This window comes from Molossus molossus, unplaced genomic scaffold (genome assembly GCF_014108415.1).
Source record: "Molossus molossus isolate mMolMol1 unplaced genomic scaffold, mMolMol1.p scaffold_m16_p_5, whole genome shotgun sequence".
Taxonomy (NCBI): domain Eukaryota; kingdom Metazoa; phylum Chordata; class Mammalia; order Chiroptera; family Molossidae; genus Molossus; species Molossus molossus.
In genome coordinates, this window is record NW_023425388.1 from 118,868,533 (window position 1) to 118,894,258 (window position 25,726).

Genomic DNA, 25,726 nt, shown 5'->3' on the forward strand with positions numbered 1-25,726 from the left:
TTAGCGGGAACCGAACCCAGGACTCCGGTCCGCGGGCCGACGCTCTAACTGCTGAGCCAGACTGGCCGGGGCAAGATGACTCGTTTTAAACTAATTCTGCAGACAACAACGTGGGCCTAGATACTATCTGGTCAGAACGTGGTGGTGCTGGACGGGAGGGCGTCGGGTCCGTTTCCTCTTGGAAACCCTGTGCTGTCGGGGGCTCGGTGCCCAGGTAGGGCCGGGGCCAGAGTCAGTCCAGCAGGATCAGGTGATGGTCCTCTGCTGGCCTGAGGTCACCACCTGCCCGCACCCAACCCCGCTCTGGGTGGGCCCAGAGAGAGCCCGGCAGACAGAGGGAGACGTGAGGCCGAGGGCTGGGCCGGGCGGTTCTGAGATGGTCGGTGAGGGGCGGATGTCTCGTGAGAGAAAGGAGAGTTTATGTGATGCTTCCTCCAAGTTCGGTTCTGTCTGAGTTACCGCCGAGCAAGACCCTGGGCCTATAATTCTGCACCCGCCTTGGCACACGCACCCTGGTGCCCTGGTGCCCCCGCCCCTCCCCGCGGACCTGAGGACAGGCCCCGGCTGCCAGCTCTGAGCCTCAGCCCCAGGGGCCTGCAGGGTGCACCTGCCTGCTCTCCTCACACCTCTGGCCTCTAACGGTCAGCCTCCCCCCCCCACCCCCCTCTGCATCGCCGGCTCCCTCCCTGACGGTCAGCCCCCCAGGCGTCCCGGCTCCTCAGCCCCCTCGGTGCTCCTGCCGAGAGAGAAGCCCGAGCCCCCAGCCCTGAGCCCCGAGCCCCGAGCCCCGGCGTGCCGCAGGGACGGACCGTGCTCTGTTGCAGGTGTTTGAGAAGCTGCTGCTGCTGAGCCCTGAGGTGGAAGCAGAGCAGATCCTGATGTCGCCCAACTCGGTCCTCAAGCTTCAGACGAACCGGTAGGTGCCTTGGTCTTCAAAGCCGGGCCCGAGTCTGCCGGCCCCGCAGGTGGCCGTCGGGGTGGTCGGCCGCTGGGGCGGAAACGGGGCGTCCTGCTCGGCACTGCCTGGAAGTGGGTCCGGCCTCTGCGTTCCCCCCTCTGTGTGGACGCCCCCACTCTTCACCACGGAGCCCCGTGGGGCCCCCCTTCCCGAGCCTGGAACGGCAGCGCCCGCTGCTGAAACCCTCGCTGCGAGACCTGGCACTCAGCGCGCTGTCCACGGGCCCGCGTGGGCGTGGCCGGGGAGCTGGTGACCGGGCACCCGCCGCCCCCCTCAGACCCGCACTTCCCGGTGCTCGTTAATGTTCGACACACATGCGTTTTAAATCCTCACCCAAGGAGATTTTTCCAGACAGGGAGGGAGGAGAAGGGGAAAGAGAAACATCGACGTGAGAGAGACACATGATCAGTCACCTCCCACACGACCCCACCAGAGCCAAGGACCAAACCCACAGAGGAACATGCCCACAGAGGAATTGAACCTTTGGCCTGGGCGCCGACGCTCTACCACTGAGCCACACCGGCCAGGGCACACACACGCTGTTGAAGTAGGTCAGCAAACATCATTCCCACCTCGCATTTCGGGGCGTCTGAGGTAACCAGGACTAGTATTGGAACTGCTGTTGTGAGATGGGGGGCGGCGAGGCCTGCATGCGCACATACATGTTCCCTGAACACGTCCACGTGGTATTCACTTCACCGAATGGTCGAAACACTGGACTGTGTGCCAGGATCCAGGACGGGGGTGGACAACACGTGCTGCCCGGGGGACTGTGGTCAGGGAAACAGGACAGTAGCATGATAGGGTTGTAGTGAAAAGAAGCGTAGTCTGGCCGGTGTGCTCAGTGGCTGAAAGTCGACCCTGCACCAGGAGGTCACCAGTTCAATTCCCGGTCAGGGCACATGCCCAGGTTGTGGGCCTGATCCCCAGTGGGGGGCGTGCAGGAGGCAGCCAGTCCATGTTCTCTCTCTCCCTCTCCTTCCTCTCTCTCTAAAATCAATAAAGGGGAAAAATTAAAAAAAACAAAAACAGAAGTGTAACATTCAAGCCGTAGCCCAGAGAAGGGCTTCCCATGTAAGGAGTTGGGGGGGCGGGGGGGCATGTCACAGATGAAGGTGATTGAACGGGGTCTTGAAGGGTGCATAGGAGTTCTGCAGGTTAAGAGGAGAGGTGCCTGAGGGGTTTGAACATTGCAGTAGAGAAAAGAACATTTGTCTAAAGTTCTCTAAGGAGTTGAAGGTCCCCCCTGAGGACTGAGGGGTCCCCGTCCCACACCAGGCGCCCAGCTCAGGGTTCCAGCGCCAGGAAGAGAATCCCCATCACTTCTGGCTGTAAAACCAGCGGGAACTGAGGCTCAGGGAGGCTGAGGCTGCTGGAGCCCCAGGCAGCTGCTCTTAAAGGGCCGCGCACGGACTTGTCGGACTTGCTCCCTCCAGGCTCCAGCGTGGGGGAGGCAGCTTGAAAGGCACCAGAGAACAGGGAAGAACTGAGCTGTTTGGCATCGGGGTGAGGGCTGAAGGGGCAGCTTTCTCCTGGACAGACCTGCTGGTGGAGGCTCTTGTTCCCTTGCTGAGCCCTTCCCTGGGCAGGCAGACAGGCCCCATATCTGGGACTCCAGCAACCTGGCTCACACTGGTAGCCCCGCCCTGGTGATTCCCTGAGGCCCCACCCCATCCAACTTTCAGGCCCACCCAAGCTGTTGCCAGTGGCTTCACCATAGGATTGGCCTGTCTTGGATCCTGCTTCAGATTTTCCCAAATTCTCTCAGACAAGCAGCTTGGCCTCAGCGAGCCCCCTACCTTTCATTAAATGGCTGCAGGCCTGGCACTAGGAGCAGCCAGCCTTGGGTCCCAGCTTGGCTTTGCCTGGACACCTCCAAGCCCAGCACAGGAAGCACCATCTGCAGATCACTCTGTAGCTTATGCCTGGTGGCTCTGGGTAGAACACAGGCAGAGGCTGACCTTGCCCCAGAGCCAGCACACCTAGCGGACAGCGTCAGACCACGTCGAAGCACCACCACCCAACCACCTCCACAGGTGACACACTCACTGAGCGGACTCAGTGGGTACCAGAGCCCTGCTGAAGTAAGTCTTGCTCAGTGTGGTGGGCCCTGCACAGCTGATCCTCCAAGGGAGTCCGAGGTCAGTGGTCAGTGGGCACAGCCAGTCCTTGCTGATCAGCCTGAGGAAATCCCTCCCGTTGATGTGCCAACAGTAACCACGACTCAGTTACAACAGAAGGGTGTACAGTCCACACTAGGGCCCAGCTTGGTGACCAGGGAGGCTGTGCCACTGGACCCTACAGGACACCTACTACAACAGGCCACCCTAGGAAGCCTGAGAGACATAGCAACTCTACCTAATACATAGAAACAAACACAGAAGCAACCAAGATGAGAGACAAAGAAACATGTCCCAGATGAAAGAACAGAGCAAAACTCTGGGAAAAGAACTAAATAAAATGGAGATAAGCAATCAGATGTAGAGTTCAAAACACTGCTTATAAGGTTGCTCAAAAAACTTGGTGAGGCCTTCAAGGAACTTAATGAGAACGTCAACAACAAAAAAAGACCAGTCAGAAATGAAGGAGACACTCACTGAAATAATAAGTTACAGGGACTCAGTATTAGAATAATTGAAGCCAAAAAGCAAACCATCAATTTGGAATATAAAGAAACAAAGAGCACCCAATCAGAACAGCAAGAAGGAAAAGGAATTTAAAAAATGTAGATAGCGTAAGGAGCCTCTGGGACAGCTTCAAGTGTACCAACATTTACATCATGGTGGTGCCAGAAGGAGAAGAGAGAGGGCAAGAAATTGAAAACGTATTTGAAACAACAATTACAGAAAACATCCCTAAGTTGGTGAAGCAAACAGACATACAAGTCCAGGAAGCACAGAGAGTCCCAAACAAGATGAACCCCAAGAGGCCCACACCAAGACACATCATCATCAAAATGCAAAAGGTTCAAGACAAAGAGAGAATCTTAAAAGCAACAAGAGAAAAGCAGTTAGTTACCTACAAGGGAGTTCCCATAAGTCTGTCAGCTGATTTCTCAACAGAAACTTTGCAGGCCAGAAGGGAGTGGCAAGAAATATTCAAGGTGATGAAAAGCAAGAACCTACAACCAAGATGACTCTATCCTGCAAAGCTGTCGTTTAGAATCGATGGACATATCAAGAGTTTCCCAGACAAGAAAAAGCTAAAGGAGTTTATTACCACCAAACCAGTATCACGCGAAATCTTGATGGGTCTTTTTGAAGAAGAAGATAAAAAAAATATAAACAATAAAATGGCAATAAATACATATCTCTCAACAATTGAATCTACAAACAAAGTGAGCAAGCAGAACAGAAACAGACTCCTGGATCCAGAGAACTTTTTGTTGCTTGACAGGTGGGCGGGGGCTGGGGGCTGGGGGAAGAAGAGGAAGGAATTAAGTGCAAATTGGTTGTTAGACTGATGAACCTCAAAGGGAAGTGGCGAGAGGGGGCAGGATGAGATGAACCAAAGAACTTCTGTGCATATGAGCACAACCATCGGACACAGACAACAGTGTGAAGAAGGCAGGAGAGGGCGGGAGCAGGAAGCACAGGGTCAATAGGGAGAAAAGGAGAAACACCTGTAATACATTCAACACTAAAGATAAGTTTCAAGTAACTAAATAGCCCAGCCAGTGTGGCTCAGTGGTTGAGCTCGACCCATAACAGGAAGCGGTCGCCGGTGGTCAGAGCACGTGCCCAGTGGGGGGCGTGCAGGAGGCGGACAGTCGATGTTCTCTCATCCGTGTTTTTCTCTCTGGCCAGTTGGAAACAGTTTGCCTCGGACACGATCTTTACAGGGGATGCCCGTGGGGCTGCCCCCCGCCTCCCCTCCCTGCCCCCCGCCACGCTGGGTGCTGCATCGGGAGGGTGCGAAGGGGGGCTTCCCTGGGGACGTCCAGTTTCCAGACCGGGTTGCCTGGCAGGGCCGGGGAGGCAGGCTGCCCACACGCAAACGTGTTTCCCGCAGGGATGGCACAGCCTCGCTGAGCTACCGCATCCTGAGCGGGCCCGAGAAGGGCCCCGTCGTGCACGTCAACGAGAAGGGCTTCCTGGCTTCGGGGCCCACCGTCGGCACCTCCACCGTCGAAGTGACGGCTCAGGAGCCGTTCGGAGCCAACCAGACCATCATTGTGGCGGTAAAGGTAGGCCCTCACCCTCCTCTTCAGAGGAGGAGCGGCGGTAGGGCTCAGGGGCTGCCTCTCCCCTGGCAGGTACCTTCCAACCGGAAGACCATGTCACCACTTACTGCGGAATAGCCAGGCACAAAGGTCCTGAGATGCTACAGTGTCTCCTGGTTGTCGGAGCCAGAGGTCTCTGGAGGTTGTAGATCCCAATGACGTTGCTTTAGTTGGGGAAACTGAGGCCCAGCAAGGCCTGTGATTGGCTGGACGTGGCACCCTAGGGTCCCGAGCAGCTAGCCGGTACCTGAAGGGACAGGTGCCACCGAATGCCAGGGCAGGTTACTTGACCGGCAGGCCTCTCGAGGACACTCGCAGCCGGGACGGGCAGGTGCCCATTCTACGGGCAAGGAAACCAGAATGTGTAGCGGAAGGGGCAGCTCAGGGTCACGGTGATGGAGAGTCCGTCTGGGGCCCACCGCGCCCGCCTGGCTCAGGTGTCTGGTCTCTGGTCAGTCGCGGTGCTTGTGTCCTCAGGGAGGGGACTTTCTCCGTGGACGTCTGGGGTGGGCGCTGGGGTTTACCCTGCACGCGGGCGACCCCTTCTCTCCTCAGCCCTCTCTGCACCTAGACGACAGGAAACATGACCTCTTCCGTCTTCAGATTTTCCCGGGGTCGTGGGCCTGTTTCCTGAGTGATGGCTTTTGGTTTCCAGATGAGTTTCTGGTGGGAAACTTCACCCAGTCTGCGAGGGGGGGACAGTGACAGGCAGCTCCCCTGACGCCAACACTCACGCATGGAGCGCCCGCCGTGCCAGCCCCTGCTCGGCTGAACTCTGTCAAAGCAGCAGCCTGGCCGGCGTGGCTCAGTGGAGCGAGCGTCCTCCCACAGACTGGGAGGTTGTGGGTTCGATTCCTGGGCAGGGCACATGCCCAGGTTATGGGCTTCCTCCCCAGTGTGGGGTGTGCAGGAGGCAGCCAGTCGGTGTTTCTCACTCACGTCGATGTTTCACTCTCTCTCTCTTAAAAAAAATTAATAGAAGAAATAACGTATATTCAAAGGAAGCAGGTCTTTGGGGGGTTCTCCTTTGTTCGGGTGGGTTTTCGTGGAACTAAACAGCAAGGCTCACGGGCTCAGGTCCTTGGGCTCCGGAACCCTTCTCCCCTTCGCAGCTGTGCCTTCCCTGGGGCAGCGGCAGGTGCTCGTGGCCGCGTCACTGCTGCCCGAGCCCCAGCGTGTGCTCAGCGCCGGAGAGCAGGGTCCGAGGACCGCGGTCGAAGCCAGGGTGTCCTTGCACGTGAACGATGCGCTGATCTCTCAGAGTCGTGCGTTTTGACTCTGCGGGTTGGGCAGGCTCACCGCAGGGAGAGGGGACCTCGTCCCCAGGTTGGGACACGAGGGGAGCGAGGCCTGTGCTCTCTGCTGGTCCAGCCCCAGTCCTTCCTGATTGGGGACCTGCTAGGGGTGAGCATCTCCTCGTGGGGGTGGGTTTTGGGGGAGCCGCCTCCCAGCACAGCCGTGGCCGTGTCTGCTTGTTGTCCGTCAGGTGGCGCCCGTGTCTTACCTCAGGATCTCCATGAGCCCGGCCCTGCGCACGCAGAACAACGAGGCCCTGGTGGCCCTGCCTCTGGGGATGACGGTGACCTTCACTGCCCACTTCCATGACAGCTCCGGGGACGTCTTCCACGCCCACAGTTCGATCCTCAGCTTCGCAGCTAACAGGTCGGGTGTGGGTGAGGTCGTGTCTCGGTTGGACCAGGTTACATTCACGGGGCGACGGATACACGAAGGGGCCGTGCCCTTGAAAGACGCGTTTCTAGGAGGAGGGCACCAGGGGCCCCTCTCAGGGCCGCCGGGGACGCGCCAGGCGTGGTCGGAGGCCGGAGGAGCAAGGGCGTGGCTGGGAGCCTGCTCGCTCTGTGGCAGGATGTGGTTGGGTGGGGACATCCCGATGGTCAGGAAGCAAGACCCAGGTGCGGGGTTGCCGTCGGAGGGTTTGTAGGAAGACGTGCTTGTACCTTCGGAAACTCTGTCCCGGCCCTGTGATCCGTGGGTGCATCAGTTACAGACTCGGCAGACGCCGGTCGGAGCAGGGCATACCCCGTCCTTCCGGCGCTTTGGCCACTGGCCCCTGCCATGTCGCCCACTGCCGGGACCCGAGAGGCTCCCTTGTCCAGGGCCACACGGCCGGGGAGTGAGGTTTGAGTACCAGGTCCCACCGGCCCCCCGTGCAGTGCTGTCAGGGACCCTTAGAAATACTTCAGGCCCAATGCGAGGAGAGGGGGTTGGTGTCAGTGGACAGGGGCACCGTGGCCTCAGTCTGGACCTGCTGGAACCTGGGTCCACTGCAGAGCCGGTTCTCCAGAGGGGGGACCCCCAGACCAGCATCATCAGCATCACCAGGGGACCCTTAGAAATGCACAGGGCCCATCAGTCTGCAGCAAGGAGGCTTCTCCGAGACAAGGCGGAGAACCACAGCCGCAGGGGTGCGCGGCCCCAGCCCGGGGGGCAGAGCAGGGCTGGGGAGCTGTTCTGGGCAGCACGGGGCAGGGGAGGGGGCACTGAAGACTGTGTCCCGCTGCTGCTGACACAGTTCAGGCCAGGTTCGGGGGAGGGGCGGGGGGGCAGAAGAACCCAGATGTAGACTGAGCCCTGGTTCAAGCCCAGCTCTGCTCTTCATGGGGCCCGAGAGCTCGGGCAGGTCACCCTCCCGGCCTCTGTGTTCGCACCCGTCAAGAGGAGAACGAGCCTGGTCCCCAGCGTCATCGCGGAGGCTGTGGGTGTGAGGGGCTGGCCGTCCGTCAGGCGGGGGGCGAGCCGTCCTGGAGAGGTGGAGCCGGGTGCTGCCCCCCGCCACCTGGCAGAAGCCGCCCGGGCCCCACTGCAGCAGGAGCCTCTCCAGGAGACCGGGCAGGGCGCAGGCGTCACAGGTGTGGTGGAGGAAGTGACCAAGCGGGGACCCTGCCCCCCGCCTGCCCGGTCCCAGCCTTTTCACTCGACGACGTGGCTGGTGTGGATGGAGCTGTGACTGCGCCAGGCGCTGGGCTGAGCACCTGCAGCTGCCGGTCTGGCTCGGTGCTCACATCAGGCCTCGGACTGAGGCTCATCCTTATACTCGTCGGCGAGGGAGCACGTGGGGGCTGCTCTGCCTGTCCAGGTCATACCACAGGGGCAGTCTGTCCCCCAGGACACATTCCCACTGGAAAGCGCTCTGCAAGCTGCTTTCTCTCTGGGCCTCAGTTTCCCCTCTCGCACGTGGGGGGGGGGGGCAGTGCGGCCCCTGGAGGATGAGGTGAGGGCCGTCTTACCTGGAGGATGAGGTGAGGGCCGTCTTACCTGGAGGATGAGGTGAGGGTCGTCTTACCTGGAGGATGAGGTGAGGGCCGTCTTACCTGGAGGATGAGGTGAGGGCCGTCTTACCTGGAGGATGAGGTGAGGGCCGTCTTACCTGGAGGATGAGGTGAGGGCCGTCTTACCTGGAGGATGAGGTGAGGGCCGTCTTACCTGGAGGATGAGGTGAGGGTCGTCTTACCTGGAGGATGAGGTGAGGGCCGTCTTACCTGGAGGATGAGGGTGAGGGCCGTCTTACCTGGAGGATGAGGTGAGGGCCGTCTTACCTGGAGGATGAGGTGAGGGGTGTCCTTACCTGGAGATGAGGTGAGGGCCGTCTTACCTGGAGGATGAGGTGAGGGTCGTCTAACCTGGAGGATGAGGTGAGGGCCTTCTTACCTGGGAGGATGGAGGTGAGGGTCCGGGTCTTACCTGGAGGATGAGGTGAGGGCCGTCTTACTGGAGGATGAGGTGAGGGCCGTCTTACCTGGAGGATGAGGTGAGGGCCGTCTTACCTGGAGGATGAGGTGAGGGCCGTTTACCTGGAGGATGAGGTCAGGGCCGTCTTACCTGGAGGATGAGGTGAGGGCCGTCTTACCTGGAGGATGAGGTGAGGGCCGTCTTACCTGGAGGATGAGGTGAGGGCCGTCTTACCTGGAGGATGAGGTGAGGGCCGTCTTACCTGGAGGATGAGGTGAGGGCCGTCTTTACCTGGAGGATGAGGTGAGGGCCGTCTTACCTGGAGGATGAGGTGAGGGCCGTCTTACCTGGAGGATGAGGTGAGGGCCGTCCTTACCTGGAGGATGAGGTGAGGGCCGTCTTACCTGGAGGAGGAGGTGAGGGCCGTCTTACCTGGAGGATGAGGTGAGGGCCGTCTTACCTGGAGGATGAGGTGAGGCCGTCTTAACCTGGAGGATGAGGTGAGGGCCGTCTTGGTGAGGCCGTCTTACGGAGGATGAGGTGAGGGCCGTCTTACCTGGAGGATGAGTGTGAGGGCCGTCTTACCTGAGGATGAGGTGAGGGCCGTCTTAACCTGGAGGATGAGGTGGAGGGTCCGTCTTACCTGGAGGATGAGGTGGAGGGTCGTCTTACCTGGAGGATGAGTGAGGGGCGTCTTACCTGGAGGATGAGGTGAGGGTCGTCTTACTGGAGGATGGGTGGAGGGTCGTCTTACCTGGAGATGAGGTGAGGGTCGTCTTACCTGGAGGATGAGGTGAGGGTCGTCTTACCTGGAGGATGAGGTGAGGTCGTCTTACCTGGAGGAGTGAGGTGAGGCGGTCTTACCTGGAGGATGAGGTAGGGTCGTCTTACCTGGAGGATGGAGGTGAGGGCCGTCTTACTGGAGATGAGGTGAGGGCCGTCTACCTGGAGGATGAGGTGAGGGCCGTCTTACCTGGAGGATGAGGTGAGGGCCGTCTTACCTGGAGGATGAGGTGAGGGCCGTCTTACCTGGAGGATGAGGGAGGGCCGTCTTACCTGGAGGATGAGGTGAGGGCCGTCTTACCTGGAGGATGAGGTGAGGGCCGTCTTACCTGGAGGATGAGGTGAGGGCCGTCTTACCTGGAGGATGAGGTGAGGGCCGTCTTACCTGGAGGATGAGGTGAGGGCCGTCTTACCTGGAGGATGAGGTGAGGCCGTCTTACCTGGAGGATGAGGTGAGGGCCGTCTTACCATGGAGGATGAGGGTGAGGGCCGTCTACCTGGAGGATGAGGTGAGGGCCGTCTTGACCTGGAGGATGAGGTGAGGGCCGTCTTACCTGGAGGATGAGGTGAGGGCCGTCTTACCTGGAGGATGAGGTGAGGGCCGTCTTACCTGGAGGATGAGGTGAGGGCCGCTTACCTGGAGGAGAGGTAGGGCCGTCGCTTACCTGGAGGATGAGGTGAGGGCCGTCTTACCTGGGATGAGGTGAGGGCCGTCTTACCTGGAGGATGAGGTGAGGGCCGTCTTACCTGGAGGATGAAGGTGAGGGCCGTCTTACCTGGAGGATGAGGTGAGGGCCGTCTTACTGGAGGAGGAGATGAGGGCCGTCTTACCTGGAGGATGAGGTGAGGGCCGTCTTACCTGAGCTATGAGGTGAGGGCCCGTCTTACCTGGAGGATGAGGTGAGGGCCGTCTTAACCTGGAGGATTGAGGTGAGGGGCCCGTCTTACATGGAGGATTGAGGTGGAGGGCCGTCTTACCTGGAGGAGAGGTGAGGGCCGTCTTACCTGGAGGATGATGGGAGGGCCGTCTTACCTGGAGGATGAGTGAGGGCCGTCTTACCTGGAGGATGAGGTGAGGGCCGTCTTACCTGGAGGATGAGGTGAGGGCCGTCCTACCCTGGAGGATGAGGTGAGGGCCGTCTTACCTGGAGGATGAGGTGAGGCCCGTCTTACCTGGAGGATGAGGTGAGGGCCGCTTACCTGGAGGATGAGGTGAGGGCCGTCTTACCTGGAGGATGAGGTGAGGGCCGTCGTACCTGGAGGATGAGGTGGGGGCCGTCTTACCTGGAGGATGAGGTGAGGGCCGTGTTACCTGGAGGATGAGGTGAGGGCCGTCTTACCTTGAGGATGAGGTGAGGGCCGTCTACCTGGAGGATGAGGTGAGGGCCGTCTTACCTGGAGGATGAGGTGAGGGCCGCTTACCTGAGGATGAGGTGAGGGCCGCTTACCGTAGTTGAGGGGCCGTCTTACCTGGGGATGAAGGTGAGGGCCGTCTTACCTGGAGGATGGAGGGTTGAGGGCCGTCTTACCTGGAGGATGAGGTGAGGGCCGTCTTACCTGGAGGATGAGGTGAGGCCGTCTTACCTGGAGGATGAGGTGAGGGCCGTCTTACCTGGAGGATGAGGTAGGGCCGTCTTACCTGGAGATGAGGTGAGGGCCGTCTTACCTGGAGGATGAGGTGAGGGCCGTCTTACCTGGAGGATGAGGTGAGGGGCCGTCTTACCTGGAGGATGAGGTGAGGGCGTCTTACCTGGAGGATGAGGTGAGGGCCGTCTTACCTGGAGGATGAGGTGAGGGCCGTCTTACTGAGGATGAGGTGAGGGGCCGTTCTTACCTGGAGGTAGGAGGTGAGGGCCGTCTTACCTGGAGGATGAGGTGAGGGCCGTCTACCTGGAGGATGAGGTGAGGGCCGTCTTACCTGGAGGATGAGGTGAGGGCCGTCTTACCTGGAGGATGAGGTGAGGGCCTGTCTTACCTGGAGGATGGGTGGGGCCGTCTTACCTGGAGGATGAGGTGAGGGCCGTCTTACCTGGAGGATGAGGTGATGGCCGTCTTACCTGGAGGATGAGGTGAGGGCCGTCTTACCTGGAGGATGAGGTGAGGGCCGTCTTAACCTGGAGGATGAGGTGAGGGCCGTCTTACTGGGAGGGTGAGGTGAGGGCCGTCTTACCTGGAGGGTGAGGTGAGGGCCGTCTTACCTGGAGGGTGAGGTGAGGGCCGTCTTACCTGGAGGGTGAGGTGAGGGCCGTCTTACCTGGAGGGTGAGGTGAGGGCCGTCTTACCTGGAGGGTGAGGTGAGGGCCGTCTTACCTGGAGGGTGAGGTGAGGGCCGTCTTACCTGGAGGGTGAGGTGAGGGCCGTCTTACCTGGAGGATGAGGTGAGGGCCGTCTTACCTGGAGGGTGAGGTGAGGGGCGTCTTAACCTGGAGGGTGAGGTGAGGCCGTCTTACCTGGAGGGTGAGGTGAGGGCCGTCTTACCTGGAGGGTGAGGTGAGGGCCGTCTTACCTGGAGGTTGAGGTGGAGGGCCGTCTTACCTGGAGGGTGAGGTGAGGGCGTCTGTACCTGGAGGGTGAGGTGAGGGCCGTCTAACCTGGAGGGTGAGGGGAGGGCCGTCTTACCTTGGAGGGTGAGGGAGGGCCGTCTTACCTGGAGGGTGAGGTGGAGGGCCGTCTTACCTGGAGGGTGAGGTGAAGGGCCGTCTTACCTGGAGGGTGAGGTGAGGGCCGTCTTACCTGGAGGGTGAGGTGAGGGCCTCTTACCTGGAGGGTGAGGTGAGGGCCGTCTTACCTGGAGGGTGAGGTGAGGGCCGTCTTACCTGGAGGATGAGGTGAGGGCCGTCTTACCTGGAGGATGAGGTGAGGGCCGGTCTTACCTGGAGGATGAGGTGAGGGCCGTCTTACCTGAGGATGAGGTTGAGGGCCGTCTTACCTGGAGGATGAGGTGAGGGCCGTCTTTACCTGGAGGATGAGGTGAGGGCCGTCTTACCTGGAGGATGAGGTGAGGGCCGTCTTACCTGGAGGATGAGGTGAGGGCCGTCTTACCTGGAGGGTGAGGTGAGGGCCGTCTTACCTGGAGGGTGAGGTGAGGGCCGTCTTACCTGGAGGGTGAGGTGAGGGCCGTCTTACCTGGAGGGTGAGGTGAGGGCCCGTCCTTACCTGGAGGGTGAGGTGAGGGCCGTCTTACCTGGAGGGTGAGGTGAGGGCCGTCTAACATGGAGGGTGAGGTGAGGGCCGTCTTACCTGGAGGGTGAGGTGAGGGCCGTCTTACCTGGAGGTTGAGGTGAGGGCCGTCTTACCTGGAGGATGAGGTGAGGGCCGTCTTACCTGGAGGATGAGGTGAGGGCCGTCTTACTGGAGAGATGAGGTGAGGGCCGTCTTACCTGGAGGATGAGGTGAGGGCCGTCTTACCTGGAGGGTGAGGTGAGGGCCGTCTTACCTGGAGGGTGAGGTGAGGGCCGTCTTACCTGGAGGGTGAGGTGAGGGCCGTCTTACCTGGAGGGTGAGGTGAGGGCCGTCTTACCTGGAGGGTGAGGTGAGGGCCGTCTTACCTGGAGGGTGAGGTGAGGGCCGTTCTTACCTGGAGGGTGATGGTGAGGCCGTCTTACCTGGAGGGTTGTGGTGAGGGGCCGGTCTTACCTGGAGGATGAGGTGAGGGCCGTCTTACTGGAGGATGAGGTGAGGGCCGTCTTACCTGGAGGTGAGGTGAGGGCCGTCTTACCTGGAGGAGAGGTGAGGGCCGTCTACCTGGAGGATGAGGTGAGGGCCGTCTTACCTGGAGGATGAGGTGAGGGCCGTCTTACCTGGAGGAATGAGGTGAGGGCCGTCTACCTGGAGGATGAGGTGAGGGCCCGTCTTACCTGGAGGATGAGGTGAGGGCCGTCTTACCTGGAGGATGAGGTGAGGGCCGTCTTTACCTGGAGGATGAGTGAGGCAGCCGTCTTACCTGGAGGATGTAGGTTGAGGGTACGTCTTACCTGAGGGATGAGGTGGAGGGCCGTCTTACCTGGAGGTGAGGTGAGGGCCGTCTTACCTGGAGGATGAGGTGAGAGAGGGCCTTCTTACCTGGAGGATGAGGTGAGGGTCGTCTTACCTGGAGGATGAGGTTAGGCCGTCTTACCTGGAGGGTGAGGTGAGGGCCGTCTTACCTGGAGGGTGAGGTGAGGGCCGTCTTACCTGGAGGGTGAGGTGAGGGCCGTCTTACCTGGAGGGTGAGGTGAGGGCCGTCTTACCTGGAGGATGAGGTGAGGGCCGTCTTACCTGGAGGATGAGGTGAGGGCCGTCTTACCTGGAGGATGAGGTGAGGGCCGTCTTACCTGGAGGGTGAGGTGAGGGCCGTCTTACCTGGAGGGTGAGGTGAGGGCCGTCTTACTGGAGGATGAGGTGAGGGCCGTCTACCTGGAGGGTGAGGTGAGGGTCGTCTTACCTGGAGGATGAGGTGAGGGCCGTCTTACCTGGAGGATGAGGTGAGGGCCGTCTTACCTGGAGGATGAGGTGAGGGCCGTCTTACCTGGAGGATGAGGTGAGGGCGTCTTACCTGGAGGATGAGGTGAGGGCCGTCTTACCTGGAGGGTGAGGTGAGGGCCGTCTTACCTGGAGGATGAGGTGAGGGCCGTCTTACCTGGAGGGTGAGGTGAGGGCCGTCTTACCTGGAGGGTGAGGTGAGGGCCGTCTTACCTGGAGGTGAGGTGAGGGCCGTCTTACCTGGAGGGTGAGGTGAGGGCCGTCTTACCTGGAGGGTGAGGTGAGGGCCGTCTTACCTGGAGGGTGAGGTGAGGCCGTCTTACCTGTGAGGATGAGGTGAGGGCCGTCTTACCTGGAGGATGAGGTGAGGGCCGTCTTACATGGAGGATGAGGTGAGGGCCGTCTACCTGGAGGGTGAGGTGAGGGCCGTCTTACCTGGAGGATGAGGGAGAGGGCCGTCTTAAACATGGAGGGTGAGGTGAGGGCCGTCTTACCTGGAGGATGAGGTGAGGGCCGTCTTACTGGAGGGTGAGGTGAGGGCCGTCTTAACATGGAGGTGAGGTGAGGGCCGTCTTACCTGGAGGATGAGGTGAGGGCGTCTTACCTGGAGGATGAGGTGAGGGCCGTCTTACCTGGAGGATGAGGTGAGGGCCGTCGTACCTGGAGGATGAGGTGAGGGCCGTCTTACCTGGAGGATGAGTGACGGCCGTCTTACCTGGGAGAATGAGGTGAGGGCCGTCTTACCTGGAGGATGAGGTGAGGGCCGTCTTACCTGGAGGATGAGGTGAGGTCCGTCTTACCGGAGGATGAGGTGAGGGCCGTCTTACCTGGAGGATGAGGTGAAGGCCGTCTTACCTGGAGGATGAGGTGAGGGCCGTCTTACCTGGAGGATGAGGTGAGGGCCGTCTTACCTGAGGATGAGGTGAGGGCCGTCTTACCGGGAGGATGAGGTGAGGGCCGTCATTACCTGGAGGATGAGGTGAGGGCCGTCCTACCTGGAGGAGGAGTGAGGGCCGTCTTACCTGGAGGGTGAGTGAGGGCCGTCTTACCTGGAGGATGAGGTGAGGGCCGTCTTACCTGGAGGATGAGGTGAGGGTCGTCTTACCTGGACCGCCTGCTGGGCGCCCGGGAGTCGGAGTGACATCTGAGGCTGCCGCCCGCAGAGGGTGTCGCCCAGCGAGGACTCCGGCTGCTTCCCTCCCCCGGAGCCGGACTCCTTCCCGATACTGAGATACTGACAGCCCCCCATCCCTCCGGTGCCCAGGGACGAGTTCGTGCAGATCGGGAAGGGCCCCACCAACAACACCTGCGTCGTGCGCACGGTCAGCGTGGGCCTGACGCTGCTCAGCGTGCGGGACTCGGAGCACGGGGGCCTCTCCGACTTCGTCCCGCTGCCCGTCCTGCACGCCATCTCCCCGGAGCTGTCTGGAGCGGTGGTGGTGGGGGACGTCCTCTGTCTGGCCACCGTTCTGGTCAGCATGGAAGGTAAGAGACGCTGGCCGACGGAACCCCCCTGTGGACGTGGGCCCTCAGAATGCGGGCGTGGGCTCCCTGGAGACGTGCGAGTGGGATTCGATGGTGTCCTGGAGCAGAAGCCACCACCCTGGGCCACAGCCAGCCTGCAGCCTCTTTTCTGCAAATAAGAGTTTATTGGGACCTGTCAGTGGCCATTTTCACCCAACTGCCAGGTTGAACGGTGGCATCAGACCTTTGGGCACACACAACCCCAAATATGTGGCCTTTGCCAACCCCTGTTCTGTCCAGTAGGAGGGAGGTCCTGCTCTGTGGGAGGTCCTGCACCTGGGAGGTCCTGCTCTGTGGGAGGTCCTGCACCGTGGGAGGTCCCCACAGTGGGAGGTCCTGCTCTGTGGGGGGTCCTTCTCTGTGGGAGGTCCTGCTCTGTGGGAGGTCCTGCACCTGGGAGGTCCTGCTCTGTGGGAGGTCCTGCTCTGTGGGAGGTCCTGTACCTGGGAGGTCCTGCTCTGTGGGAGGTCCTGCTCGTGGAGGTCCTTCTCTGTGGGAGGTCCTGCTCTGTGGGAGGTCCTGTACCTGGGAGGTCCTGCACCTGGGAGGTCCTGCTCTGTGGGAGGTCCTGCTCTGTGGGAGGTCCTGCACCTGGGAGGTCCTTCTCTGTGGGAGGTCCTGCTCTCTGGGGAGGTACTGCCTGTGGGAGGTCCTGTACCTGGGAGGTCCTGCACCTGGGAGGTCCTGCTCTGTGGGAGGTCCTGCACCATGGGAGGTCCTGCTCCGTGGGAGGTCCTGCACCGTGGGAGGTCCTGCACCGTGGGAGGTCCTGCATCCACACTGTCTGACATGTGGCCACTGGCAGCTGATCCTTCGAAAGGTGACTGATGCCCCGAGGAACGGGACGTCCCGTTCTCATGAGCGCTGTGCCTGGAAGCCGGCGTGTCGCCCGTGTGTCTCTGGAAGGAGACTAAGCAAAGAACAGCTGTTGGGCCAGTTCAGTGGTGTCCAGATTTCAGCCTCCCCGTGCCAACTGGACCCCCATGAGCCACATGTGCAGTGATTGATTTAACTTCTTTCCAGTTGGCTCCCTATTTTTTCTTTTTTTACCTAATTTTTTCCTTTTAAAAGGAAGGTAAACACTACCTTTAAAAACATGCAGAGATCGGTTTCCACGAATAGAATGTGGTTGTTGAGTGTTTCATCATGTTCGTTACATAGTGGGATTGGCTTCTAACTAAGTAACAGCTCTGAGCCCGACACCTGCTTTGGTGCAACGGGACTGATCACTGATGGGGGCGAGGCTGGGGGGGAGGGCAGGTAGGCGTGGAGGCTGGGGGTCCAGCACCCAGGTCATCTCCGGACGGAATGACGGAGGGACAGCCAGCAGGAGGTGTGAGGGATGGAGGGGCCGGAGGGGCCTTGCCGGGCTCCAGCTGTGCAGTGGGCAGGGAGGGAAGGTGGGTGACCTCCGGGGCTTTCTCCCCTAGGTCTCCCCGGGACCTGGAGCTCCTCGGCCCACAGCATCCTCCACGTGGATCCCAAGTCGGGAGTGGCGGTGGCCCGGGACGCGGGGTCTGTGACGGTCTACTACGAGGTTGCTGGGCACCTGAGGACCTACAGAGAGGTGGGCTTCAGGACACTCGTGGCTCCGTGGCCCGAGAGGCGTGGCTGAACTTCTTGGGGTGAAGCTCTCAGGTTTTGATACTGAGGGTCCCTTTGGTTTGAGAAGTCAGTGTCAGCGCCTTGGGACACGGTCAGTCTGCTGCCCACTTGCCTCTGGGACAGGCATTGGGCCTTTCTGTCCCCGCCTCTGCCCCCTCCACCAAACCGGGTGATGAGCGGTGACCTGCCGGGGTCGCTCCGGCTCCCCCCGAGTGTCCTGTGTGGGTGTCTCTTGGAAGCAGGGCTGTGGGCCCCCCCAGCAAAGTTCAGCCTCCCCCACGAGTCCGCTTCGAGCCTTTCTGGAGGTGACCAGGGATGCTCTGTCCTGTTTGTCTCCGGCCAGAAGGGAGGCAGTGAGCATGTCCCGGGTCTCTTCCCCCTGCAGCCTGCCCGCGGCACCCGGGGGCACCCATGCTTAGGGCTGCAGCCCCGCAGGGGGCCAGTGGGTACAGGGAGGGGCCCTCGCAACTATCAAAGCTGTGCTGTCCTGGAGGAGCGACTGGGGGAGGGACGCTGGCGGGGGGCGAGGGTCCGGGCCGTCCTGGGGGCTGGAACCTGGGGTGTGGGCTCAGACCAGGAAGCGCATCGGTTGCCGGGGAGTTTGTTCCATGGCGTGCGTGGTTACGTGTGTGGGCCAGGCTGCCTGACCAAGCCCCAGCTGACCGCTCCGCTGAGGGGCTGCGTGGCCTTGGGTGCCGTGTCGGGCTCCCTGCGCCTGTTTCCTGTCCGTGAAGCGGGGAGGCAGCGCCGTGAGACACATCGGAACGGCCCCAGCACACGTGTGCTCGGCGGGTGGGAGCCGCTGCCGTCCGGGCAGAGAGCTTGGCGCTCACGCTGGTGCAGCGGGTCCCTCAGGGACTCTAACCAGTTACGAGGGTCGGAGGTGAGCTCTGGACGTCGCCTGGTGCCCCGCAGCCCAAACCCGAGAGAGGGGTCGTGCAGAGTGAGCTGCCAGGACCCGAGGGCAGGCCCTCAGCTGGTACCCTGGGCGGGCAGAACTCAGGGCGACTTTGGGGGGATTCAGGAGGGAGGGTCGTCAGAGCTTGGTGACCATTCAGAAGTGGGGGTAGGGAGAGGGAGGCCTTGGGGATGACTCCCCGTGGTCTGGCTTAGACGCCCCTTGTTTTGAGGGGGCACAAGGGGGGCCACTTGGGGGGAGAACAGGTGACGTGGAGACACGGTGAGTTTGAGTCCTCAGGTGGGGGGCATCTGGGGGGCTGGAGGCTCCAGGACACAGGGCTTGAGCTGGGGGTGGTGGTGCTGCAGAACAGGTGGTGCCTGAGGACACACAGGGCCCACGGGGGGGGACACACGGGGCCCACGGGGGGGACACACGGGGCCCACGGGGGGGACACACGGGGCCCACGGGGGGGACACACGGGGCCCACGGGGGGGGACACACGGGGCCCACGGGGGGGACACACGGGGCCCAGGGTGGGGGGCTCGGCCCTTTTTGCAAAGGGGGGGAGGGGAGGACGGCGGCGGGGCAGCCTGGAGAAGGTGGGCAGCACAGGGCGCGCTGACCACTGCCCGCCTGGCACCTGCCTGCAGGTCTGCGTTGCTCTGGCCCTGGGGGCCGGGAGCTTTGGGGGTGTGGGCCCCACCCCCTCTCTGAGGGAGGTCGGGCTGGTAGAAGCACAGCTGGAGGGGCTGCAGGGCAGACAGGGCCGGGCTGTGTGGAGGTGAAGGCCGAGCTGGGGCTGCAGGGTGGCCGGGGCGTGAGGGGTGCATCTGGGCCCCTTCCTTGCTCTGTGCGCTCGCGGTTTGAGCAGGTGGATTTATTTTGAGTAAATGGTAAAGTAAATAGATTATGTTCTCTTGGCTGAAAGACCAGTTAACCAAAAGGGTGGACAGAGAGATGATGGTGTTGACCCCCGGATGGTGGACAAATCCGGGCTGCCCCCTGCCCCTGCTCCGTGGGCGGCACTGGGCAGTGGGGTCTGACCAGCCGAGCGCCGACCTGCCGTCCCGTGTTCGAGTTCCGCGCTTCGGCCTTGAGCCTCGGTCTGTCGCCTGTGAAGTGGGCAGTGCCCGCATCCCAGGCCCCGGGGAGAAGTCAGACGGCGCAGGCTGTGCCCACACGGTCCGTGCCCAGCGACCTTCCCTCGGCTTCTCCTCAGATAGTGGTGGTCGTCCCCCAGAGGATCACGGCCCGCCCCATCCGGCCCGTCCAGACCAGCGTCCAGGAGGCCACAGCCTCCAGCGTGATGGTCACCGTGGGGGAAAGGAGCTCGAACCTGAGAGGTAGGGGCGGGCGGGGCCCCGTGTGCCCGCCCAGTGGGGTGCGCACGCTTTCCCGTGAAACTCACGCCCCAGAGGGGACCTTTGACCGCTGCACCCCGGGGCCTGGCCTGCCCTCCTGACCCCTCCCATCCCCAGGGGAGTGCTCCCTGGCCCAGCTGGAGGTCGTCAAGAGCCTGCAGCCTGAAGCCCTCCTCAGCTGTGAGGTCCAGTTCAAGCAGGACGTGTTTGACTTCCCGGCCTGTGACATCTTCGCCGCCGAGCCCGCGTTCGACGCCGCCCTGGGTGCGTCCGCCGGGCTCTGGAGGGGGGACTGGGCGGCAGGCAGGGGCCCCTCCGGTGCGTTTGACTGGCTGTCTGTCCAGAGGGCAGTCTGTCCGGAGCCCAGCCTGGGGACGGATGCCGTCACTGTGGCCCGGGGGTTCCTGGTGTCCTCCGCGGGGGGGGCTTCCTGGGAGGGGTCGTGGCCACTTTCAGTAGCTGCCCCCCCCCAGCAGAAAGGACATGGCTCAGCGCTCGCTCTTATGTTGGGGCTGGTTCCTCCCTGGAGTGGGGGTGCTCTGCTCTCAGCTCAGGCTCTGAGGGGAGCAAGCCAGGGGGGCTGGGGGTCCTTCCTGAATAGTCGGGGCCATGCAGTGGGCCAGTAGCTGTGGACCAAAGGCCGGGGTCGTGGCCAGAGCAGCTCCTGGCCTGAGGGTGCCCGGCCCGGGCCCTCCACACTGCCCCCCAACCTCAGGACGGGCGCCCCCATGGCTGCGGTGAGGGCTCAGGGGAGAAGTCCCTCGACGAGCTTAGCCCAGCGCTGGTCTCACCCCGAGCCCCCAGCGGTTAGGTGATGCCTGGTGACGACCCGGAGGCGTCTTCTCCGCCCGTCTCGGCTGGGAGAAGCTGGCAGGCAGGGTCTGCAGCCCCAGTGCCCGGGCAGGGCCAGTGTCGGAGGGCAGCAGGTGCTCCCAGAGGGCGTGTGCGGGGGCCAAGCTCGGGGCCTTGCGCAGGGCGGCACTGGGTGGTCCCAGACCCTGCTGTTCAGCCCCAGGAGGGTGCCGTCTCCCCTTGACCAGGAGAAACAGGGCCACCGGGGAAGCTGGCTTGCCTGGGGCGCTTTGCTGGCATGGGCATGAGGGGACCCCAGGTTTTAGGTTGGGGAGCTCTGTCCAGCGCGTGGGCCTGTCTGGGTCGCGCGTGGAGAACACAAGACACGGAAGCAGCTGTAACTTGTGCCTTTGCCGAGCTTCCTGCTGCGCTGGGGCCGGGTCACGGGGCCACCGGTCGCCTGCGCTCAGCCCTGTTCTGAGCCGGGTGGCTGGGCCCTCGCTGCAGAGCAGACGTCCTGCCCCAGGGAGTGTGGGTCCGGTGGGCCTGGGCTGGAGGGTGGGGACCGGGAGGATGGGCGGTGGGTCACTGGAGGAAGGACAACCCAGGAGGCCTTGCAGGAAGTGGCGCCTCACCTGGGCTCTGAAGGATGAGTAGGAGTTCTCGGAGCGGGAAGGGGGACAGAGCGGAACGCCCCCGTCCCCACAGGCCGGTACCTGTGCTCGGTCACCACGCGCAGACTGACGGACAAGCAGCTGAAGCAGCTGAGCGTGCAGAGGACGGTGCTGCTGGTCACCGCCGCCCTGCCGGGCAGCCACTTCTCCGGAGAGCAGGTCGCGGCCGAGGTGCCCTTCAGCCCGGGGCTGTACGCCGACCAGGCCGAGATCCTGCTGAGCAACCACTACCCCAGCTCCGAGGTGAAGGTGTTCGGTGCCGTGGACGTGCTGGAGCACCTGGAGGTGAGGGCGTGGGCGCAGGGGGTGGGCACAGGGTGTGGGCGCAGGGGGTGGGTACAGGGAGAGGGCACAGGGCGTGGGCGCAGGGCGTGGGTGCAGGGGGTGGGCACAGGGCGTGGGCACAGGGCGTGGGTACAGGGCGTGGGCACAGGGGGTGGGTACAGGGTGTGGGCACGGGGTGGGTACAGGGAGAGGGCACAGGGCGTGGGCGCAGGGCGTGGGTGCAGGGGATGGGCGCAGGGTGTGGGCACAGGGCGTGGGTACAGGGCGTGGGCACAGGGGGTGGGCACAGGGCGTGGGCGCAGGGCGTGGGTGCAGGGGGTGGGCGCAGGGGGTGGGTGCAGGGGGTGGGCGCAGGGGGTGGGCGCAGGGGGTGGGCGCAGGGGGTGGGTGCAGGGTGTGGGCGCAGGGCGTGGGCGCAGGGGGTGGGCGCAGGGGGTGGGCGCAGGGCGGCACTCGGACACCCTCAGTCGCCTCTTCCTAAGATGAAAAACAGAAACAGACCTTGACACCCCCTGTTCCCATAGCTCTCTGGGTGCAGGTGACCTTTCCTCCGGGAATGAGTGGGTTCAGGGCGGGGACCCTGCTGACGAGGGGCCGGAAGAGACTCCCTGGTCCGAGCCCGTCATGGACTCACGCCGACAGGGAAGTGCCCTGTCTCGGGGCCTCGAGTCCCCGTCCGCTGAAGGGTGGGTGAAGGGTGCCCGCCGCCCAGCGGGTGGACGAGGTGAGGGGTTGCCCCTGCCACAGGGTGGCTGAGTTGCCAGGGTCGGGGTGAGTGGGCTGTTGGTCAGGGTGGGTCTGCCCCGCCCTGGGGCTGGGCCGCTGGTGACCCCCAGAAACAGCTCCAGGCTGGTCCTTGAGGGTTGGGGATAGCTGGTGTCAGTTTATTGTTTTTAGCAGGAAACGAACCCAGGTCTTTGTGGACCGCAGGCCGATGCTCTAACCGCTGAGCCAAACCAGCCAGAGTTTACTGTTTTTAAAGGAGCACGTGACCAGAATTCAATGACACCGGTCTGTCCTCTCCTTACAAACAGCTTGAGCCCTGGCCAGTTTGGCTCAGCGGTTAGAGCGTCGGCCTGCGGTCCAGAGAGACCCGGGTTCGGTTCCCGCTAAGGGCATGTACCTCGGTTGCAGTTTGTCCCCGGCCCTGGTTGGTCGTGTGGGTGGCAGCCACTCAGTGGTCCCTTTCACGTCGATGTTTCTCTCTCTCTCCCTCCCGCTCTGTCTGAAGATAAATGCAAAAGTGCCCTCGGGTGAGGATAGAACAGAAACAGCTCGAGTGTGGACAGTGGGCTTCCTTCTGGCTCTGCGGATGGCGTGCTGTCCGTCAGGGGTGCCCAGGCGTCGGCACTTGCCCAGCATGGGGCCTGGGCGGGGCCCCACTTCTGGCTTTTGGGCACCGGAGGGCAGCACAGCCTGCCGGGCAGGGGGGCTTCCCTGCAGCCTGACGTCTCTCCCAGGTGAAATCGGGGTCCCCCACCGTGCTGGCCTTCGAGAAGGAGAAGTCTCTGGGGCTGCCCAGCTTTATCGCGTACACGGTTGGCATCTCGGACCCGGCGGCCGGCAGCCAGGGGCCTCTGTCCACCACTCTGACCTTCTCCAGCCCCACGACCAGCCAAGCCGTCACCATCCCCGTCACCGTGGCCTTCGTGTTGGATCGCCGAGGGACCGGTTCCTGTGAGTCGGGGGCCAGGACACGCTGGGCCGGGCCTGGGTGTTGGGAGACGGACCGGTGGCCCCGGGTGTTAGTGGAGACGGGAGAGAGAGGGACGGAGGGTTGGACTGCAGAGTGTCCCGTTCAGGCCAGGGTGACCGTCCGTTCTCAACACGGCAGCCGGAAGGAGCCTTTGACATGTGAACAGAGGCCGCAGGTGTGGCTCGGCGGTTAGAGCGTCAGCCCGCGGACCGAAGAGTCCTGGGTCCGATTCTGGTCGAGGGCATGCACCTCGGTTGTGGTTCAGTCCCCGGCCCTGGTCGGGGTCGTGTGGGAGGCAACCAGTCGATGTGTCCCCCCCCCCCCCCCGCCCCGGTCTATCTGAAGATAAATGTAAAAATATCCTCGGGTGAGGATTGAAAAATAAGAAGGGTGACCAGCTCGCACCCCCATGGGCCCAGTACTGTCCGGCCTCCAGCTGGCCGCCCGCCTCGGCCGCACGGACGAGGGCCCCGCGGGGCAGTCTGGTCACCGTGTCCCCGTTACAGACGCAGCCGGGCTGTCCCAGCACTTCCTGGACTCCTACCAGGTCATGTTCTTCACGCTGTTCGCCCTGCTGGCTGGGACCGCGGTCATGATCATAGGTGAGCGAGGCCGCGAGGTGGCCGCCTCCCCCCCGCCCCCCGGTCTCACCATCTCACCGGCCCGTGGTTGGTCTTGCAGCCTACCACACGGTCTGCGCCCCCCGCGAGTTCGCCGCACCACCGGCCCTGTCCCTCCGAGCCAGCCCTCGGCACAGCCCCCACTGTGAGTCCCCCTGGGAGCAGGCAGACCTGGGGTGGGGGGAAGGTGCTGGGGAGGAGCCGCAGCTGAGGCCTCGCACCCGCGTCTCAGCGGAGGGGCAGCGGCGTGAGGCCTGGAGGGCAGGTCTGGGAGCTGGTGGGAGGAAACCGCGAGGCTCCGGTGCTGGTCTGGGCCCTGAGCCCTGAGCCCTGAGCGCTGTCCAGGGTGGGGCTGGCGGCAGGAGCTGGTCTCTGCGGGTGTGCACCCTGGATCCCCTCTCGGGGCCCTGCAGTGGACTCTGCACGGGGTTGGGGCTCAGAGAGGGGTTCCAGGCTGCCCCGATGGGGGTTCCCAGACGGACGAGAATGCCTGGCCCTTCCTCTAATAGCCGCTTGTCTCAGGGGGCACCAAGGGGACTTCGCACAACTCCGGGAGCACCTCTCTCTGTGCACGGTGCCCCCTGAAATGGGCCAAACCCCCTGAAATGGGCCGAGCCCCCTGAAATGGGCCGAGCCCCCTGAAATAGTGCTGAGCCCCCTGAAATGGGCTGTGCCCCCTGAAATGGGCCGAGCCCCCTGAAATAGTGCTGAGCCCCCCGAAATGGGCCAAGCCCCCTGAAATGGGCCAAGCCCTCTGAAATGGTGCTGAGCCCCCTGAAATGGGCTGAACCCCCTGAAATAGTGCTGAGTCCCCTGAAATGGGCTGAGCCCCCTGAAAGAGTGCTGAGTCCCCTGAAATGGGCCAAGCCCCCTGAAATGGTGTTGAGCCCCCTGAAATAGTGCTGAGCCCCCTGAAATGGGCTGTGCCCCCGAAATGGGCCGAGCCCCCCAAAATAGTGCTGAGCCCCCCGAAATGGGCCAAGCCCCCTGAAATGGTGCTGAGCCCCCCTGAAATGGGCCAAGCCCCCTGAAATGGGCTGAGCCCCCTGAAATAGTGCTAAGTCCCCTGAAATGGGCCAAGCCCCCTGAAATAGTGCTGAGCCCCCTGAAATGGGCCGAGCCCGTCTGCACAGCTGTGCACAGAGCCCTGTGTCTCCCGGTCCCCATTCTGTCCCCCGCACAAGAAATCCTTGACCTGGTGTCCACTGGCCACACCCAGGCTTCAAGGGGTCCGTGACGTTTTTGAAAGCAAACACAGTTGTGTGTGTAGATGCGTTTCCGGGGTAACAGGCCCCCCAGGCCTGCTGGCCCCTGGAACGGTAGCCGCCCAGCAGATGCCCGAGGCCTGGAGCTAAAGCCCCGTGAAGGACACGGGACGGTCAGGCTCACCTGCTCTGCAGCTCGGATGGGCTGGCCGCTGGCCCACAGAGACACCCCCGCCCCCTCCCTGTGTGGGGGTCACAGCAGGGATTTTGCACCGTCTCCCCGATGCTCACGCTCGTGCACCGTGTTTTGCCCGAGGACTGTTCTGTCCAGCAGGACAGACGCCTCTCTGCCATCCTGAGACTGAGCCGAGGGAGGTGGTGCCCCAGGTCCCCCTGCGTGTCCAGCGCTCGCTCGCTCGCTCTCTCCCGGGCAGCTCAGCAAACCTCCGTGGGTTCCCGTCTGTGGCGCCGAGATACTGGGGTGCCTACTTAGCAGAGCACCCGGCGGCCGCTGTTCAGGGGGTCTCGGGAATGTCGCCTGTGCCCTTGGCTCACTTGTCTCTCTTCACCCAGATTTCGCTGCCTCCTCTCCGGTGCCTTCCAATGCACTGCCTGCGGGCCGCAGAGCCAGCCCCCCCTCGGGGCTGTGGAGCCCCCCCTACACCTCCCACTAGCCACGCCTGCTGCCGCCCGCCCCCCGCCCGCCCGCGGCCCCTGCAAGGGCCCTGACGCTCCCGCCGCTCCACAGACCAGCGGCCCCTGCGCGGAGCCCTCCGGCCTCTGTCCGTCCAGGTCTCTAGACTGTGCTCTAGCTGCTTACAGACCAGAGTCGGTCTGTTTCACGTGCGTCTTGCAGAGGCGAAGACGTTCTGACGCATCCCTTGTGCCTGGATTCCTAGGGTTTCCGGACAGTGCTTTGCTCCCCAGAGTCCCTGACGCCCCTCCCTTC

The 25,726-nt window shown here is 62.6% G+C and overlaps 1 protein-coding gene across 2 annotated transcripts in view; it reads left to right on the forward strand.

The window, feature by feature from the left end:
- NUP210 (nucleoporin 210) overlaps positions 1 to 25,461 on the forward strand; it is a 110,987-nt gene extending 85,526 nt beyond the window's left edge. For both annotated transcript variants that reach the window (XM_036243670.1, XM_036243671.1), the window contains 12 exons: positions 825 to 916; positions 4,970 to 5,144; positions 6,667 to 6,842; positions 15,379 to 15,599; positions 17,069 to 17,205; positions 19,364 to 19,487; positions 19,623 to 19,769; positions 21,006 to 21,256; positions 22,717 to 22,933; positions 23,459 to 23,554; positions 23,634 to 23,717; positions 25,351 to 25,461. In XM_036243670.1, the coding sequence (XP_036099563.1) occupies positions 825 to 916; positions 4,970 to 5,144; positions 6,667 to 6,842; positions 15,379 to 15,599; positions 17,069 to 17,205; positions 19,364 to 19,487; positions 19,623 to 19,769; positions 21,006 to 21,256; positions 22,717 to 22,933; positions 23,459 to 23,554; positions 23,634 to 23,717; positions 25,351 to 25,451 (1,821 nt within the window). In that variant the 3' untranslated portion in view covers positions 25,452 to 25,461. The remainder of the gene's footprint in view (positions 1 to 824; positions 917 to 4,969; positions 5,145 to 6,666; positions 6,843 to 15,378; positions 15,600 to 17,068; positions 17,206 to 19,363; positions 19,488 to 19,622; positions 19,770 to 21,005; positions 21,257 to 22,716; positions 22,934 to 23,458; positions 23,555 to 23,633; positions 23,718 to 25,350) is intronic.
- Positions 25,462 to 25,726: the final 265 nt, after the last annotated feature.